General features: G+C 32.2%; 1 protein-coding gene across 1 annotated transcript; it reads left to right on the forward strand.

Moving 5' to 3' along the window:
* Positions 1-586: 586 nt before the first annotated feature.
* LOC144567240 (Major facilitator superfamily protein) lies at positions 587-4,993 on the forward strand. The gene is made up of 9 exons (XM_078317329.1): positions 587-873; positions 1,187-1,331; positions 1,806-1,974; positions 2,601-2,850; positions 3,037-3,125; positions 3,687-3,869; positions 3,957-4,042; positions 4,462-4,546; positions 4,686-4,993. Exons 1-9 carry the CDS (start codon positions 666-668, stop codon positions 4,812-4,814), a joined length of 1,344 nt encoding a protein of 447 aa, XP_078173455.1. The 5' UTR covers positions 587-665; the 3' UTR covers positions 4,815-4,993.
* Positions 4,994-19,083: the final 14,090 nt, after the last annotated feature.

Raw genomic sequence — 19,083 nt, forward strand, 5'->3', positions numbered from 1 at the left:
ATTTTATATTTTTTGGAATTTTTTTACTATTTATTAAGCTGGTTTGGGGACCAAATTTTACATTTTTTGGAATATTTTTACTATTTCTTTAGATTTATTGAAAATCGCTGTTTTCAGCAAATCTGGACCATAAAAAAACAGCGATTTTCAATAAATCTAAAGAAATAGTAAAAATATTCCAAAAAATGTAAAATTTAGTCTCCAAACACATATTAATATGGAGAATAAGATGAACGGTTCGGATCGACCGTTATAATTTTGAAAACTCGAAATCCGAGCTGTTACATGAAGGGGTTCTATGCTATGCATAGCATGCTAGCATATTCCTATATATATATCTCTTGAATATCAGGTATAAGCCCAAGACGTAAAGTTCTATAAAATGGCAGAGTAACTATGCCACACACAATTCATGGGCTTTTAAGAAAGCAAGAAACTTTATCGGCTGTAAATTGTAATATAATATTAGCAGTCCAATTACGTCTAATAATTCAAAAAATATCCTTAGAAACCCCCAAGCGGATTCAATTTTAGTTGCGGCCCAAAATTGGAAAAGGAAAAAATTCGATCAACTGTAATTTGGAAAATGTCCAGGGGAAATCATAAAATTCACCTTTCCATTGCTCAGTGCTGCTGATCCGGGGAGAGCTCGAGCCTGGGTTCTAATGGCAGTGGTGATAGAGAGAGAGGAATGGGAGATCCCCTCCTCCGCTTACTATCTCCTCTTTGCCTCCTGTTTTGCTTCGCTCTTCTTCTTCCCATTCTTCTCCAGTCGATCCTCTCCATTCTCTCTCCATTCTTTTGAACATGCGCAGGCTTCGTCTTTCCTGCGTTTCCAAAAGGGCTTCTTGCTCGTCTATTCCCTTGCTTCAGGTACGTTTTTTTTATGTGTGTAGGGATTGGGTGGTTTTGGTCCTGTATCAGTCGATACCAGTTGATAAAGGTGTGTCGTGTTCAATACCGGTTGGTACCAGTGTTTGATTTTCATTTTCAACTGGAAAAAAAACTGATTTTCTAAGGTACCAGTTAAGTGCAGTTTTGTTTTCATCAGAAACTGCAAGTGGCACATCATCACTTGTAAGAATCAGTATTACCAGTGATGTACAGCTTCGGTCATTACAGTAATTTGTTATATTTCTCATAATTTCACTAAAATAATTTCTCTTTTATATGCAAATATTGTTAGTGACTGGAGGCCTGCAGTTGGTATTTGGAGAGGATGAGTTTGGGCAGTTTGGGCTCAGTAGAGACCAAATTGCATTTCTATTTTCTGTGGGCCCTGCTGTCTGTCTTTTTATTGGTTCATTTACAGGAATATTTTCTGATATAATGTAAGTTACATGCAGAATTTTTTTGCAAACACATCAAACTTCTACTATATTTGCACTTAATACCAACAGTTAATTGTTTGTATACCTATTCAGGTATGCCAGTTGTATTTCAGATAATGCTGAAACCATGACAGAAGAATTAAGTCAATAAAGGATTAAGTTGCCATAAATATTGAAGTTACTTGCTACCTATTCACAGTTTATAAGATGATTGTTACATTTTAAAGAAAAATTGTGAATCACCTCAATCAACTGATATAATTGATTTAATAGGGTGAAACAGATTTTTTTTACAGAATATACTTTCTTCATTGTACTAAACTAGTGGTTTGTTTGCACAGAAATTTACAAATCTGTTGCTTTGGTTGAGTTTTGTTCTTTTAGCTCTAAAAGTTAACCTACAAGCGACACCTAGCTTGGCGGGCACCAATTACCACCTCAATTATAATCAGTTGATGTGTTATTTTTCCACAGAGGTCCGAGGAAAGCATGCCTACTATATTGCATGCTTCATCTTTTTGCAAGCTTGTTAAAATGTGTTAAATGGCTTCCATTTGTATGGCTCGCAAGTGCACTCGTCGCAATTGCATCTTCGCTTTTCTCCTTTTGTTTTGAGACTTGGATGGTCACTGAGCATGAGAAGGTTCCTTTATTTTATTATAATTTTAATAAATAATACTAATAATGATAATAATAATAATAATAATAATTGTTATTATTGTTGTCATATCATCATCATTGCTGTTGTTGTCATTGTTACTATTCTTGCGTATGTTCTCTGTGTCCGAATTGTGGTTGTGAAAATTTGAGATACATTGGGTACATATGACATGCATGCAAGAAAATCAAAATGTTACCAATAACCCTCAAAATCTAAAAATTCCATGTGTACCTCTCATAAATCATCAGAAACATTACATCTGCCACACAAAATATGGATCTTGTATATTTTTTTCCTTGCCACGGAAAATTCCAAAATTACTCCTCCATCATAATGTCCCCAAATAAATGAAGAAGAAGAGGTGCCTAGTTTGGATTCCCCTGAAAAAAAATAGTCAATGAGGTGGCATATTTAATATTTGCAATGGTCAAATGGAATAGATCAGATTTTCTAATCTTCCTCGCTAATTGTGAAACTTCAGTCTTTTGTACTGGACAACATTATTTGTCTATTTCATTTTGGTGTATATAATTATCAAAAGATGACAGAGCTAATCCTCTAATAGACAATTAAATATATGTTATTTTCCTTTCTTTTGAAAATGAAAGCAAGGGCACAGAATGGATCTCTTAACCGACACATTTTGGTTGATGACATTTTTCGAGTCAATTTCTCTTCTTGGAAGCCAAGTTCTAGCAAATTTATTAACCACAGATGTCCAAGATCGAACTGCACTTGCTCTAGCAGCCATATTAGCAATTCTAGGGTTTTTGTATATCAAGAGAAAATGGAGTAAAAGTCAGGACACATTGGTCATTTGGAGCTACCGCAAGTCATTTTCATCTCATGTCCTTCGTGGTAAGTTCTTGAAGTATTCAATGTTCTTTAAATGGATCATTGAGGAGCAGTGAACACAAATTTATAGGAAAATAAAATTTATGTGCCAAAATTCCTGAAAAAAAAGAGTAAATTATTTACTAATAAAATCAGTTTGTTTTTAGTCGAGCATTAGATATATTGATATTTCTACTTCCTCTCTCTCAGACAAGAAAATTTGGGCTTTGGGCTTGGCTCAAGCGAGCATTCATTTTTCAACATTCATTTTTTGGTTGTTATGGGCACCTACAATTGTGGTATGTTCTTATATCTATAACCAATTTTCCATTGAATTTATTACTATGCAATGATCTAGAAAAGAAATCATGTATAAACCAAATGTCTTGTATCTCATGTGTCGAGCTACTTTGTCCTACAAAAGAGGGGTCGTGGGCTCAAACATAAAACCCTTGTGAGCAGGAATTATGGATATGGAAGTTGTGAGTGCTTTTAATTGAAACAAGAATACAATCTGAAGTTGTAAACTCAATTAATTTCCATTAATGAACATGAGATGAAAACGAGTTGCAGTAATTGCAGATAGTTAGCGAGCTCTACTATTTACTCCAGTTCCTTCTCTTGAATAATCATATTTTGTTTTTAAGACTACTATGGAAATGCGAAATTTCATGTAGTGTCAAGGCATTTTTGGCTCTATTATTTTTTTCATGCAGCACATTCAGTGCCTCATTGCAGTTTGACTCGGCATGTAGTTTCATATTCATCTTTTTTCATGTTTTTATATATATATATATATTTTGTTTTATTCATTCATTTATTTCTTTATTTATTTTTGCATATGCTTGGTTGTGTCACAGGCAGATGGGAGAGATGTGCAACTGTCAAGACTATATCCTCTATTTATTGGGTCAAGAGTGCTTGGGAGTACCATGTTTCGATGGTTTTATGACACATCTTCACCATACTACAGTCAAAATAGCCTCACAAGTGCATTTGCTGTTGCCTGTTTGGCTCTGTCTATAATAGCTTACGATTATCAGGTGCCAGAAACTGGAATGATAAAAAATTTAATAAGTTAAATCATCTGATCAAGCAATATAATTGCCGTTTTATTTGTGCTTTTCTAGGAAATTGGTGTGCTGATTATCCTGTTTTGCATATTTAATGCTTGTGTTGGTTTTATCTTGCCTTCATTAGCTACTCTTCGTACAATGTGAGTTGATTAGGTTCCCATCAAATATCAACAATTTCTGGTACCGTACTGAATATTTCTTTTTTTATAAAAAATGAGTTAACATCAAAAGTATAGTGGATTTATCTATGAGACCCTAGTTTGAATAAAATTAAGATATTGAGGGGGTTATTTTTTTCTCTGTAAGGTCACATTATGGTTTGGTTTATATTATGATTGGGGTTTAATTTTAGCTAATGTGGAAAAAATATTGAAGGAAATGTGGTCAATATATTAGCCAACCTTTATTTTAGTAGTTGGGTGTTTCAGGCAAACAACTCTGGAGACATGAAAAAGTAGCCTCTTTTTTCATAATTTTGTTTTCATGTAAACAACATAATCATTATATATGACTTCTATTACCCTTTTCCAAAGTAAATCCTGACAGTCATATTATGTAGGTACTTGCCAAATGAGGTACGCGGTGGCATGATAAGCATGTCTTTGGGCACCGCTAATCTTGCAATTCTTCTTGTTTTACTAGCTGTATGTCTCTCTCCCTCTCATAGCACAACTTGCATTTGTGTTTCTTTAATGTCTTGATTCCTGCTAATAGGTTGCATTTTGTTAAAAAGATAAATTGTCTGCTGAATATTGACTTTTCCTTCTTTTAACATTGTTGTAGGGGGCTTATCACCAAGCTATTGTGAACTCGGCAATCATGGCAGGATCAGCTTTTGCTTTACTGACAGGTTGTGGTTGTGTACACATGTTGAAACGGTCAATAAAGAATCAGAGTTGGCATGATTTGTAGTGTATGCAATATTTTTGCTGATTTTTTTTCTTTAAATTCTCTAATTAGATTATGTTTTTGTAATTTACCATTATAGAGCCCTTTGTATATGATATCAATTTTGTAGAAGACCTTGTTCTTTTCGCCCATTAAAACAATGTGATTGATTAATTATAGTCAATTGGAATGATCGGTTAAGCTTACCTTCAGAACATGGTAATTAAAAAGTTTAGTATACAGCTCTTAATTGCAGCACGTTTTGGGTATCATTTTTTTTTTTTTAATTTAGTGTTACCAAAACTGCACCAATAAAGAAATTGTATGGCTGCAGATTTATTGTGCGTCACTTAAATTGGTGTGTATTAACTTTGGTTCAATTTAAAACTTTTTTGTTATTCATTAACAACTCGTTGAAACTCAACTTTGTTTAGGAGTTGCTTCTGATTTTCTCATTACAAGCGAAATCTGATTCTCTCCATTTTGTTATGGCCACAACTCTTCCCTTTGTATCCAACTAGTTGGTTCCGATTTTCTCATATAAAAAACATACTACAGTCTGCACAGCAATAAATAAAAAGAATTAAATCCAACTTTTTTTTTTCTTTTTTGAAGCAAGCAGGCAATCACCAGCTATAAATTTCATTACAAAAAAAAAAATTACAAAGTTGGATGAATGATACCAGTTGTTAGTTAGCAATATTGTAGCGAATTTTCCTTTTTCTTTGTGTATATGTTATAGCAATATATTAGAAGTACGCCTGTATTATCCATTTTTTTTGTATTATTTGGGTACGGTGTTTTCGAATCTCTCTTTCGCTAAATTGACTTGCCTTCAGCGGTATGCTTATTCAAAATAAAATAAAAACTAGCAGCCGAAATCTAGTCTTATTTCTTTCGGTGGCGTCAGCACAACCACGCCAGGGTGCTGCAACTTACTGACATCCAGGACATAGGCGTCTTGTTACTTTTGAAAAGGATCATTTGGGGAAATTGTACAAAGTATAATTCTTTTTTAAAACATAAAATAAAATATTGTCATTTCAAAATAGAAAGGAGGGAGAGAAATCCGAGATTTTTAAAAATACCAAAATAAATATATTATTTTATTAAAAATAATCAGGTTTCAGTCAAATTTTAAAAAGAATGATACTTTGTACAATTTCCCCAAATGATCCTTTTCAAAAGTAACAAGACTTGCTGATTTACCAGCAGAGGTCAAATTTGATATACATATACACATATTTATACATATAAAAAAACTGACTGGAACCTGGTTATTTTTAATAAAATAATTTTTCTTTTTGGTATTTTTAAAAATCTCGAGAGAGAAATAGAGGGAACAAGTGGAGTCTACAAAGACATTTTATTAAGAATTTTAGAAGAAAAGTATTTTGTTTTATGTTTTGAAAAAGAATTACACTTTGTAAAATTTCCCGATCATTTGCAACTTTATTTTATATATTGTTGGATAAAGCTGTCAGTGACTTGTTACATGGTGTGGCACATCAGTAGCTGCACAACGGAGTCTTGTAATTTGTTAGCATTCCCTTTTTAAGTCTTCATCCTTCTTTTGCAGTCTTTCTGGACCAAAACACAATTATATATTTTTATATCATGTCATATCTACTTAATCTCTCTCTCTCTCTCTCGCTATAAATAACAACAGAATCTGAAACACGTAACTCCCTTCGTAGCTCAGCCTCCTCTATCATGGAAAAACAGCAACAAAATCTGAAACAAGAACAACTGCATCCGAAACACGTTTCTCCTGATAACCCGACTAAAGTTCTGATCATCATCTGCTCTCTGCTGGTCTTTCTCTCTGGCACTGCAGTTATTGTGTGCTGGTCAATATTATTTCACCCATCAAATCGGCAACTTTGGATGGTACCATTTGGATTGGTCTTGATTGGTACAACAATTATGGTGTGGTGTTCGGTTTTGGCTTCAGATTCAAGCCGGCTGGTTGAGTTGATGCCACGTCGGTTCGGTCCCGACCACCGCTTGGTTGTGCCAGTAGTAGCAGTTGTACAACCTGACTTAGAGAAGTAATATGTTAGCTGGCTTAGACTTGTCTGTATGATAAGGGATGAATTAATACTATATATTTGCTCATATTTTTTTTCTTAGCTCTGCGTGGAAAACTGGAAATATATGGCTGTTTTAGCATATAGAATATACTTTTTTGAGGTAATATACAATATACCTTTTGTTTAATCCAAATAGGTTTTTCTTTTCTTTTCCGGTTTTAAGCATTGCTAAACTAGTGAGTACTAGACCTGGAAACAAAGAACAAAAAATCGAACCAAACATATCAGTACTTCTATTTTCTAAAACTTGCTTGAATATTCTTATCATTAAATCCAATGTTGTCAAATATTATGCAGTGTTATGACCAAATTACGCAGGTCTCTTCTGATCATCTTCTTTCTTTTCGTCATCTTGAAAGAAACCCATGCTCTTTTCCGGAAATTGATACAAAAATCAGCATGTTTTAACATGACAAAATTGGCAATCTAATCTATCACCTCTTACTATTAAATTTGGGACTCTTAAGAAAAGATATTTGTACTCATCTTGTGTTTGAATTTTGAGAGGAACATAATAAATTTTATTTATTTCTAATATTATTTTAATCTCTTATATGGTGTCCATTTATAGACTACAAAATTTAAAGAACCACTAAAATATTTTCTAGCTACATAATTTACTATATCTGCTAATTAATAATTTAATACTAATTGATCTGATCTTCAATATCTTGTTCTTAATTAAAATAAAATAGTCAAATAATAAAGTAAATTATGTTTTTTTTTCAGGTGGAATGACTAAAGCACACAATTTTTATGTTACCAGAATTAATGGTATGGAAAAGGTACGTGTAGACGTCTAGCTAGTGTTCGATCTATCCATCTATTCTGTTCATGTATTCAACATGTCACTTTACGTGTGTTAATTTGTTTTGGGTTCTTACAGATTTGCTATTTTTTTAAAAAATTACAACTATCTTTGATGAGAAGAAAATTTTGATATTAGTTATTGTTTGAGGAAAATTTTGATAACTGTATTAGCCATCCAGTCTAATTTTAAAATCGCTCGTTGTTTGAGGATTTCGCCCCATGCATTCCATATTTTCTCAAAACATTTGTTTTGTTTTTTTTTTAATTATAAATATTTATGAAATTATGACCAAACCAGTTATGAAACTATAAATTTTCATAACTAAGTGTGTATTTTAAAGGTGTATCAAATATATTAGAAGTTCAAATACTAATATACTATACATGCATGTATACATTCTGCAATGCCAATATACCAAGTGTATTTTATAAGTTTTGAACTACAAAATTACTATATATGTTCCTTCTTTCTTATTCCTATATTTTATTTGTTCATTACAATATTCGATGTAGCAAAAGTTATTTTGATTCCTTATTTCTATTGTTCATCTTCCTAGATATTAAATATAGACCATAAAATTGCTAATTCACAGCAGTAAACATAATAAAGTTTTCGAAGTTAATGTAAATAATATCAGCATAAACATATATAGACCATAAAATAGAAAATAATTAACTTGCTCTAATTAACAGAAACTGAAATTCAAAGAAAAATACGCTCATAGTTTAGAGAAACGCTTATAATTTGTTGTTATTTATTTTATTTTTGAGAAAAGGCCGTAGGCGATAAATTTAGATAGATATATATATATACCCATCATAAATACCTAATTTAGATATTTCTCCATTTAAATTTGAAAATTAGTTATTTACCCATATAAACTTGACTAATTTATTAATATGCCCATCTATTGATTTAATCACTTAAAACTCAAAGTTAGAAGTATTATATATTAATAAAAAAAATGGATTGACAGTTTTGCCCCTTACTCAAAATACAGTGTTGCTAACTCTTGGAGATGACAAACTTGGGGTACATTTAGCATAATCAAATTTAATTCTTCTGCTTCTCCGTTCATTCCGTCTATTTCAGGGAAAAACAGAAATGCAAGAAGTTTCGAGTAGTTTTATTTTTTTTAAATAATGAAGAAATGACATAAAGAAATGTTTGGTTGGTAACTCAGAACGGATTGACGTGATGATTAAAATTCGTTTTGATATGTTTTCTGCTTTTTTATTTTTTTGGTCTACTGCCACGGAATTGAAGCAGAACCTTTTTTTCTTTTTTACTAAGATTTTCCCGTGGTTGATGTTCTGTTTAGATTAGGGTTCTTTAAAGTTCTTCTTCGATTATTTTATGGAGTAGAACAAAGTATACAAATGAAAATAGAGTGAGTCTATGGTACTATGCATATTACGATTTGTTATCGTGCTACGGCTCTATATTCGAGTTTTCAAATCCTAACGGTTGATCCGAACCGTTCATCTTGTTCTCCATATTAATATGTGTTTGGAGACCAAATTTTACATTTTTTGAAATTTTTTTACTATTTTTTTAGATTTATTGAAAATCACTGTTTTTGGATGGTCCAGAATTTTCAGATCAAGTGATTTTCTAAATATCTAAAAAAATAGTTAAAAAAAATTTCAAAATATGTAAAATTTGGTCTCCAAACACATATTAATATGGAGAACAAGATGAACGGTTCGGATCGACCGTTAGAATTTGAAAACTCGAATATAGAACCGTAGCACAGTAACAACCCGTGATATGCATAGTACCATAGACTCACTCATGAAAATATCTATTATCTTTTACTGTTCACGCTACTGTTTCTCGCATTATAGGATCTCCCGAAATTTTTAAAAATACCATTTTTTTTAAATTATTAAACCAAAACACCAATTTTGGCTGGAAATTATATTTTTCGCATGGCCGCTTCCCGGGGAAGCGGGCACTTATTTGGGCCGCTTCCCCTCGCAGCGGCCATGCGAAATTTAATAATTCCAGTCCAATTTGGTGTTTTGGTTTATTAATTTTAATAAAATGGTATTTTTAAAAATTTCGGTAGGATCTCTATTGATGAACAGCTCAATTGGTTCGTTTTAATAACCGGGTTTACACCCTTTATCAAAAGAAGGGATAAAACTATCAATTCAACTTTTCATAATTAAATAATAGTGTTTATAAGTGATTAAATTAATATATGGGTATACTAATAAATTAGATAAGTTTAGACGGGAAATATCTAAATTATGTATTTATCATGGGCATATATCTGAATTTCTCATAATTAAGTTGGATATCATGACAAATTCATAACAATAGAAATAATAATATGGATAAATTCATCATTAAAATTTGAGCGAAGCTAATATGTATTTAACCTTAACAAAAAATTTGATAACTTTAACTAAAAAATTTATTGGATCGTTTTTAAATGACGAATCTAGGTCATTAAAATCAATCTTATATATTTAATTTATAAATGTTAGAATTTATTGAGTACGAAGTCAAGCGATAACAAAAATAAAGCTTTATAAGATATTTTAATGTATTAATGCTTTACACTAAATAAAATTAAAAGTCAACAAATTAAGTATATAAGTGCATCAGACATAAAATACATCTGTATTAATGATTTGTCGTTTGAAGTCAATCTAATATTTTTTTTAAAATTAAACTTACTAATCATCTTAATAAATTTAAGTTCATAGTAGCATCAGTCAGATCTATAAAGATATTGATTTAATAGAATACCGAAGTTAGCCGCTAACTAAAGATCCAGAATAACCGCTAATTCAATAAATCAATAGCATAGCATAATAGCGAGCTGGACTGGATTCAAATTTCAGAAGAATAGTGTCCTGCTTTTAGAGAGAGACGTTTTTTGAATGTGACCGAATTATTGAGCCGTCTCTGCTAGAAGAAAGAAGAAAACTCTAGCCATCTCTGTCGTCTCTTTCCTTTCATCTCGCACCGCAAGCTTTCTCAGTTCTGTCCATCTCTTTTCTCCCATCTCTCCACCAGCAAGCCTCCTCAGCCCCATCCTTGTCTTCCGCTCCCCCTTGAGGGGAGCGGGGGATCCGCACTAACAACTCTCTCATCTTCCTCCTCTTCTTCTTTGTCTTCTCCATTACCTCGTCCGCCCTCTTCTACTCTTGTTCATCCCGTTTTCTCTTTCAAAAAAATCCTAGCCGCTAACAAGCGCTACTCGTTCCTGCCCCCTACCCAGCACCTATCCGTCGGAAAAAGAGAAAGTTAACGATAATAGCCCTAGTTGTTATCTCTCTTGTCTATCAGCACCTTCTATTCCTTCACCATAGTTGGGAGAACTAAGGACAGTTAGCGGTAATAGTTCTAGTCGTCGGCTCTCCTCTCTCTTTGCACTCCCACCACCGCGGCACCCTGCCTTCTCTGTCCATAACCCAAATAAAAAAAAAACAAAAAAAAAGATATCTCATTTCCTTTGGTCACTAGCCAGCCAATACTGAAGGTTATCGATGTCTACCACAAAAGGATATGGTTTATTTCTTTTATTGTTTTAGTTGTTTGTGTTGTTAGATGTAATGCTTAAATGTGGATGTTTTTTTAGATGTTGATGTAGTTTGAATGATGTTTTGGATGTAGAACGATAAATATATTTTATGTTTTAATTAATAAAAATTATACTTGACATCCACCGTCAATGTTTAAAAAAAAAAAACAGAGAGATAGAGAGACAAAAAGAGAGAAAAATATATATATAATTGTGATTTTCTCTATAAAAGACACTAAATTTGAATCCAACTAACTCAAACTAATCCAATAATTCAAAATATGTATTTTTTTCACGCAAACATGAAATTAATAACGATTTACTTTTTGTTATTTCTGAGCTAACTTAAACATTTAACTATTTCAAAGTCATCCAAATACTAGGGCTATATATAAGGTCTAATTGTCTCACCAATATAATGATATCATCCGCTCTAGATCAAATCTATTTGTTTCGTTGTATCAGTTCTCAATCAAAGGATATTTTCTGCACCTCCACTATTAATACCTACCCCCACACAGGCTTTATGCATGTTTAGATTCTATATACCGAATTATTTAACATTTATATATGCACGCTTTTATATATACATATATAAGTTATATTAATTGATATGTATCAGCACTCATTAAGAATTAAAGATTTTCATTTTTAAAAGGAAGCTGATAACAGTATCCGCGCTACAGTATCCGCACTATACCTGCAGGGGGACCACCGAAAATTTAATGTGAAAAAATATTTTTTTGTGGGGATCGCAAAAGCTCCATACAATTCGAATTTTTTTTTCTAAAGTATTAATATCTATGAACGGAAGTATTTATAGCTATGAGGTGAACAATTATTTATTGTGCAGGGTACTATAGCGTGAAAATAATAGTACTCGCAGCACTGTACCCGCACTATACCCGCGGGGGGAACACCAAAATTAAATGCAGAAAGATAACTTCCAGCAGGGACTACAAAATCTCCACAATTTTTTTTCCATATTATTAATATCTACGTAATTTTTTCTTTCCAATGAGATCTATAATGATGTACTTTTAGACTCGTCGTCGCACAAGTATTTATACCTCACCGTACAAGTATTTATACCTATACTTGCAAGTATTTTTTACATATGACACTGAAAGTATTAATATTTAAGTATTGAAAGTATTTATACTTATACATTGAAGTATTTATATGTATGAGGTCAACTATTTTTGTTAGAGGAAGGCTGACGCAGGGATAATTGGAGAACTCGAAAAAGGATAATCATAACAAGTCACGCATCAAAGTATTAATATTTTTTTAAGTGTTAATATCTTATCTTCTACATATTTATTGTTGGCTTTTGGGAGCCCTCGACTTATCTGTTTAACTAGATTTGCAAAACATACATAATTGCATTTTACAGTTTTTCTCTTGAGTATTTGTGCAGGTTCATGACAAGTGAAGGACTAGTAATTACACAACAAGGATGAATTAATGCACTGCAATATAATATCATGGATGTGGTCATGAAGGCACAAGACACTGGATAGCTAAAGCATTAACTCAAGATTATGAATAACGTATATGTAATATTGGTAAAATAAGCTTGAGATTGACCTAAGTGAGGCCTACCGTTTTAACGGTCCAGTGACCGTTACAACGGAATAAATAAATCATGTACAAATTTCGTGATGCATAAAATAGGTTTTACCGTCACCGAACGCTAATCCTTCCAGAGGATTTCCGTGTTGGGAACCGTTGTAACGGTCATCTACCGTTATCAATAGTGACCACCGTTACACTCCAAACCACTCCGATTGACCTACCGTTGTGACGGTCCCCTATACCGTTACAACAGTCAGCACCACTTGCTTCCTTTTTTATCAGTTTTTTATAAATAGAAGCTATACCAAGATTTGGAGTATCACTCTAGCCACCTCCAACTTCAATATTTCGTATTTACAGATCTAGAGAAAGCCATTGTTACTTGTGCACTCCAACTTCAATATATACAATTAATCTCAAGCTTATTCAATCAATCAACCAACTCCTATATCTGTTGGGTTTTCGATGGTTCAAACCCATTGATTTAGCTTAAGGTGCGGAAAGAGTAAAACAAAAAATTTTACATCTACCTTAATCTACGGATTAAATGAATCAAGAAGATCCATTTAATCCTATTTACAGATCTACTCCATAATTGATTTTCTAAAGCTTTAAATCTATTTACCAATTAAATAGATTAATATAACAATTTATACCTTGTTTCCAAATCACAGTTGGAATGCAGACCGAGCGAGAAGAGCTACACCAGGGAAGGAATCGACTCGGAGTATCACACGTGTGATACCTCTATCGGTTATCCACCAGGACTAACCGGAGAGCGGTTTATTTCTTCTGCCAGAAATACCGTAAACCGCGGAATTCTGCAGAAATACTATTCACCGAAAAAGGGACAGATTAAATATATTTAAGACTCCAAGTTATTCTGTTTCACTTAAAAGCAAAACAAGAAATACCGCAGAGTTTGCAAAAATATATTTTTCCGAATCTCGTAATAACCGAAACCGGGGAAGAGAGAAATTCTGATTAACGAAGTAATCAGATTATAATGTGAATTAGTAAGTTTTCTCTCTACCCTCACCCCTCTATTTATAGTGTTTTGAGGAGGTTCGCAAAAGACCGAAATACCCCTCAAAACAAATCTATTTACCAAAAACCCTTGACACCTCATCCTTTAATATGTGAAAAGACCAAAATACCCCTTCCACACCCTTCCACACTCTTCTCCATGCTTCTACACCCTAAGGTGTCATGCAAGGTGGCATAGGTGTGAAATGACCATTTTGCCCTTGGCCCATTAAGGCACGAATAGTAAAAGGCTTTGATTTTGGGCTTTGACTTTGGGCTTTTAATTTTAATTAAGGCTTTGATTATTTTGGGCTTTTAAACCCACAATTCAAATCCATAATTAACAAATTAAAATCCAAATCAAATATATATAATTGTCATATACAATTATATTTCTTTTCGGTTGTTGTTCGGTAACTTTTATACAACGTAACGTGTACGTTTATAAATTAACTGTTGTTTCTGCTTGTCATTCTAAATGACATTTATAATTTAATTATATCACGTATAATTAATTATAACCATCTTAATATTAATTATAATCAATTTATAATTAATCAGTAAGATTCTCCGAGTAACTCCTATATGGTGTGACCCAATAGGATCTGTGTTATGTTGGTAAACAGAGTTAAAACTGTTTTAACTTCTATAATCATGAGTGGTATCTGGCAACACATCATGACCATCCAATTACACAGATGATGCTGTACTGTACAATATCACGATCCAGTAAACTATTTACTTGTGTCAGTTCTTTTGTCTCATAGCTATCAGATTAGTTTCAATGTAGATGTGTGTCATCCTTGCAAACTTAATCTTTTCTTGATCTTGAGCAGATTATCAAATATAATTACTCTTGTAATTATATCGCATGCAGATAATCTAACTCTACCAAGGGGCCCAGTGATGCTATAGCTCGTATAGAGATACGAGAGACAATAGTACTTTTGGTAGACTATCACTTCCTCAGCTAAGCTATACATATGGGAATGCTACCGTTATGACTGCTTTTTACGGACAGCGGTAGATAGCAATCACACATACATATTTCTCAGTGGGAACGATAAACACCTCATACTTTAGAACGTGACACTGAATGAAAACATAAATGACACGAACACAATTCTATTTAATGTCTCATTCGGGGTCTGTCAAATACCATGTTCCTAGAACATGTATCTATGTGATTAAAATGACATCTCGTGTCAGGTGGTTTGTAAAACTTAACCATCTTTTAATCCACATACTAACCTTATAGCGGTAATTAGTGTTCCTGCTAATTACCTTGGTCAGTGACCTTGTAAGAGTATATATTATCTATATTATGGAGTTTCACAATTTCAGTCATGAACTCGAAATGATCCATAAATGCAATAATACTCAAGGCAACAAAATGATATATAAATAAACATTCAATTCATGAACAAAGCTTTATGATAATTTATTGTATTATTGACTTCTAGATTATTACAAACTAACAATCCTATAGTGATCTTGTGTGATCGAATCATTTACTACTTCGAGCTTTACTCTCATCTTGCAATCCTTGTAGTCCTTGCGACTCGGATTGTCTTGTTAGGGTCGTATGACTTCCCAGAAGAATTGTAAGGGATCACCGGTTCCACCTTGTACTCCTTTCTCATTGGGTAAAGAAAGGCGTGCCATTTAGAAGGTCGCGAACCCGGAGACTTAAGCGTTAGTGCCGAACTCCGTAAACAACTCTCGTGTCAAGTGTGGTACATATTTAAGTATTTTTTACATATGACACTGAAAGTATTTTATAACTACGAAAGTATGCATATTTAAGTATTTTTTACATATGACACTGAAAATATTAATATTTAAGTACTAATAGTATTTATATCTATGCATTGAAATATTTATTCCTATGGAGTCAACTATTTTTATTAGAGAAAAGTTGACGCGAGAACGAGTGCGGGGATTGTAAAATGGATACTGTATAATTAGTGGGGACCATAGAGAAATGATGCTGCTGGGATTTTAGAATAATAATTAGTTGAGACTATATGATTAGTGGGGATCATAATACATTATTTCTCTAAGTGCAGATACTGTAGCACGACTACTGTAGCGCAGGTACTGTGCAGATACTGTAGCGTGGGTACTAAAATAATTATTCTTTTTAAAAAACTATTTTAATATTTTGAATAGATGTCTTATAATTTGGGAAATGTTTCAAAACATCTAGCTTTTTTAACAACGTATTCTCGTATATGATTGAAATACATACTCAATTATTTAAAAAGAAAATCGGAAGTCTAGCCGTCATCTTTAAAATAAAGATTTGTCATAGTCATCCACCTCTTTTTATAATATAAAAAATGAGAACAAGGTTGCTAGCTACCTTTAAATATTCATAAAGCTGGATCATATCTAAATTTTAAACATGTCACCTCTTATGTAAAGTTTTTTGAAGAAGAAATGTAGAGGTCAAATCCTATTAATACGAAGATATATCAGAAATGACCCCTCATATATATATATAAATGATATTGCTTTTTAGTCATTAAATCAAATAATGGTTCTTAATACACACTTAGTCATTAAGACCAATATATACTGCCTCTTTAAGCTAGAATGAAGTACTTGTGCATGCATAAATATAAAAACATCCATTAACAATTTAAGATTATTTCTCGAGAAATATTACGTGCATGGTTTAGTAAACTTTTATCCGGTTTGATAATTGTTAGCAATTATTTCGAACCCTATAATTTTAACAATATATATGAACAGTGCATTGTACACTTGTTATTACTAAAATATTCATTTTTCATCTGAAATGCACATACTTAATTCAGTTCTCCTTTATAAATTAATCCAACCTTTTCGTGAGCAAGTTGCAATTGCTGTTTTTTATTTTTATATCCCAGTAATATATGCTACTAGTATACCTTCCGTGATCCAATCTCTTACGTCAAAAAATTAAGAACCGAGCGTAGGTATATGTGTCTCGCCTTTCTAAAAAAAACCATAAATAAAAATTCCTGCAATAAAAATTAAAAAAAAAAAGCAAGTGTTACATTTGACAACAACTTTATTAAAAAAAAAATACACTTCCGTGAAAGATGCACCGCTGGAGAAAGCTACAACGCGGGACACATTTATTTGGTGCAGACATTGAATGGAGCTGTCGTGCTCTTTTTCTAATGTTTTGCTATTCCACTGCTAATTTTTTTTTTAGATGCTGATAGATGATACTTCGGATTAATTTCCATGTGTTGGATAGTTTCTGTTCTAATTGAACTTATTTGTGACGATTTTAAAATAATATCAAATATTTTACAACTAATAATTACAAAAGTTTTTATCTTAAAAATGGATCAATACGCATTGTTCCACATGTAGAAATACAAAGTAGTGCAAGATAATGGTTTTCTGAATTTTAAGGCTGGACTGATTCTCTGATTTTTCTATAAATATAAGGTTTTTTTTGAAACTTTTTTATAGAGTTAAATTCTTTGCAAAATTCTCTTTTCAGAGAGTACAACTATATATTTCTCTTTTGGCTCTTGAGGTTTGGCCAAATTCTTTATTCTAACTTCAAATTCACTTTACAATAAAAAATAGCCATTTAATATGTGTTTTATTGAGCATTAGACTTTATATAGGTCTATTGAGATATTCTCACAATATCGATTACTGTTATTTGATCTATTGTAAAAAGACAAACAGTTCATAAGTTATAATTTGTTTTTTTCTAGAAATAATCTAGTTAAATTAGTCATCCGACATTAATAGTTTGAAAAAAAAAATTTAAGTAAATGTTGGAGATCAACCAACTCAACTATTTAACGTGGGATCCACTTACAACATTTCAAAGTTACAACATCTTACAACAATTCAATTTTGTGATTTTTAAAGTTCAAACAGTTAATCCAAACCGCTAAACATGATCTCTATATTAAAATGTGCTTGAAGCTCAAATTTTACATTTTTTTTGAATTTTTTTACTATTTATTAAGTATTTTACAAAACCGTTGTTTTTAGACAATTCTGAACCATTGAAAAATAACAGTTTTCTAAAATACTTAATAAATAGTGTAAAAAAAAAAAAATGTAACATTTGATCTCCAAACACATTTTAATATAGATATCATGTTGAACGGATTGGATCAACTGTTTGGACTTTGAAAATCGTAAAATTGAATTGTTATAAGATGTAATTTTCAAATGTTGTAATTGGATCCCTCCTCTTATTTAATATTCATGTTATTATAACAAAAGATTTCATCACTTGAATTTTGAACTCATGACCTCTCATATCAGAGACACATTACATTACTAGTTCGAACTTTTTTAACAAGTTTTTGTGTTCTTTATTATTTCTCTCTTTACTTCTATTTGTGAACTTGTTTATATATCAAAACTTATTTGTATTATTATTTTTAATTGTACCTTAAATTATAACTAAACAGAAAATTTTTAAAAATTAGCCAAAACATTCACTCTTTATATAGGTCCCCTACAGTAAATAGTAAAGACAGTTTCATTGAATTCAGATCAGCTGAAATTCTAAAGGAAATTTCAGAGTCCCTACAATTTCAAACTCTTCCTATCTCTCTCCTCTCTTTTCTTTCTCTCTCATGAACTCTTTGATGAGAGAGAAAGAAGAGAGATAGAGAGAGTTTGAAATTGCAGGACCTGAAATTCCAATTCATTTGGGTGATGAACTTCCCAAGACAGGTATTATTTGGGGCTAAAACAATAGGTGACAGATCACCCAGGGAGACTTTATTTTGTCTATCCTACGGGGCAATTCACAAAATGGCCATCTCCAGTCCTACATTTAAGCATGTCAGTACAAAATATGGCCTCTCCAGCTATGGTCTAAATGGAGAGAAAAAATATTTACTAAGAGACGGAAGATAATTTGGATTATGTGATTATACGACTATGACTTGTGGCGCTTTCATCAACTAGCAAGGGTCAAAATCACTTCTTTTTTTTTCTTTTTTTTTCTTTGAGTATAAACAAAATCACAATTTTTTTTTGGGTCATCTGAAGAAGGCTGCGGTTGAGTGCCCGCTAATTTCATTCGTTAGTCATGAGACCATGAAAAGGTTTAAAGACCACCTTTAGTATCTACCCAAAATATAACCATGGTATATGTAGGGCTGGCAAAAAAATTCGAGGTTCGTGATTCGATTCGGGTTTGATTCAGGTTTGATTCGAGTTTAATTCGATTTGAAATGGGTTTGAATTGAAACGAACCAAATCAGGTTT

This window comes from Carex rostrata, chromosome 16, assembly GCF_964058835.1.
Source record: "Carex rostrata chromosome 16, lpCarRost1.2, whole genome shotgun sequence".
Lineage (NCBI taxonomy): Eukaryota > Viridiplantae > Streptophyta > Magnoliopsida > Poales > Cyperaceae > Carex > Carex rostrata.

What these genes read in the sequence shown, in the direction of transcription:
- LOC144567240 (XM_078317329.1), top strand. Translation starts at nt 666, where the DNA reads ATGGCAGTGGTGATAGAGAGAGAGGAATGGGAGATCCCCTCCTCCGCT. An exon ending in CGTCTATTCCCTTGCTTCAG is followed by an intron (nt 874 to 1,186) that starts GTACGTTTTTTT and finishes AAATATTGTTAG; the next exon opens with TGACTGGAGGCCTGCAGTTG. An exon ending in TAATAGCTTACGATTATCAG is followed by an intron (nt 3,870 to 3,956) that starts GTGCCAGAAACT and finishes GTGCTTTTCTAG; the next exon opens with GAAATTGGTGTGCTGATTAT.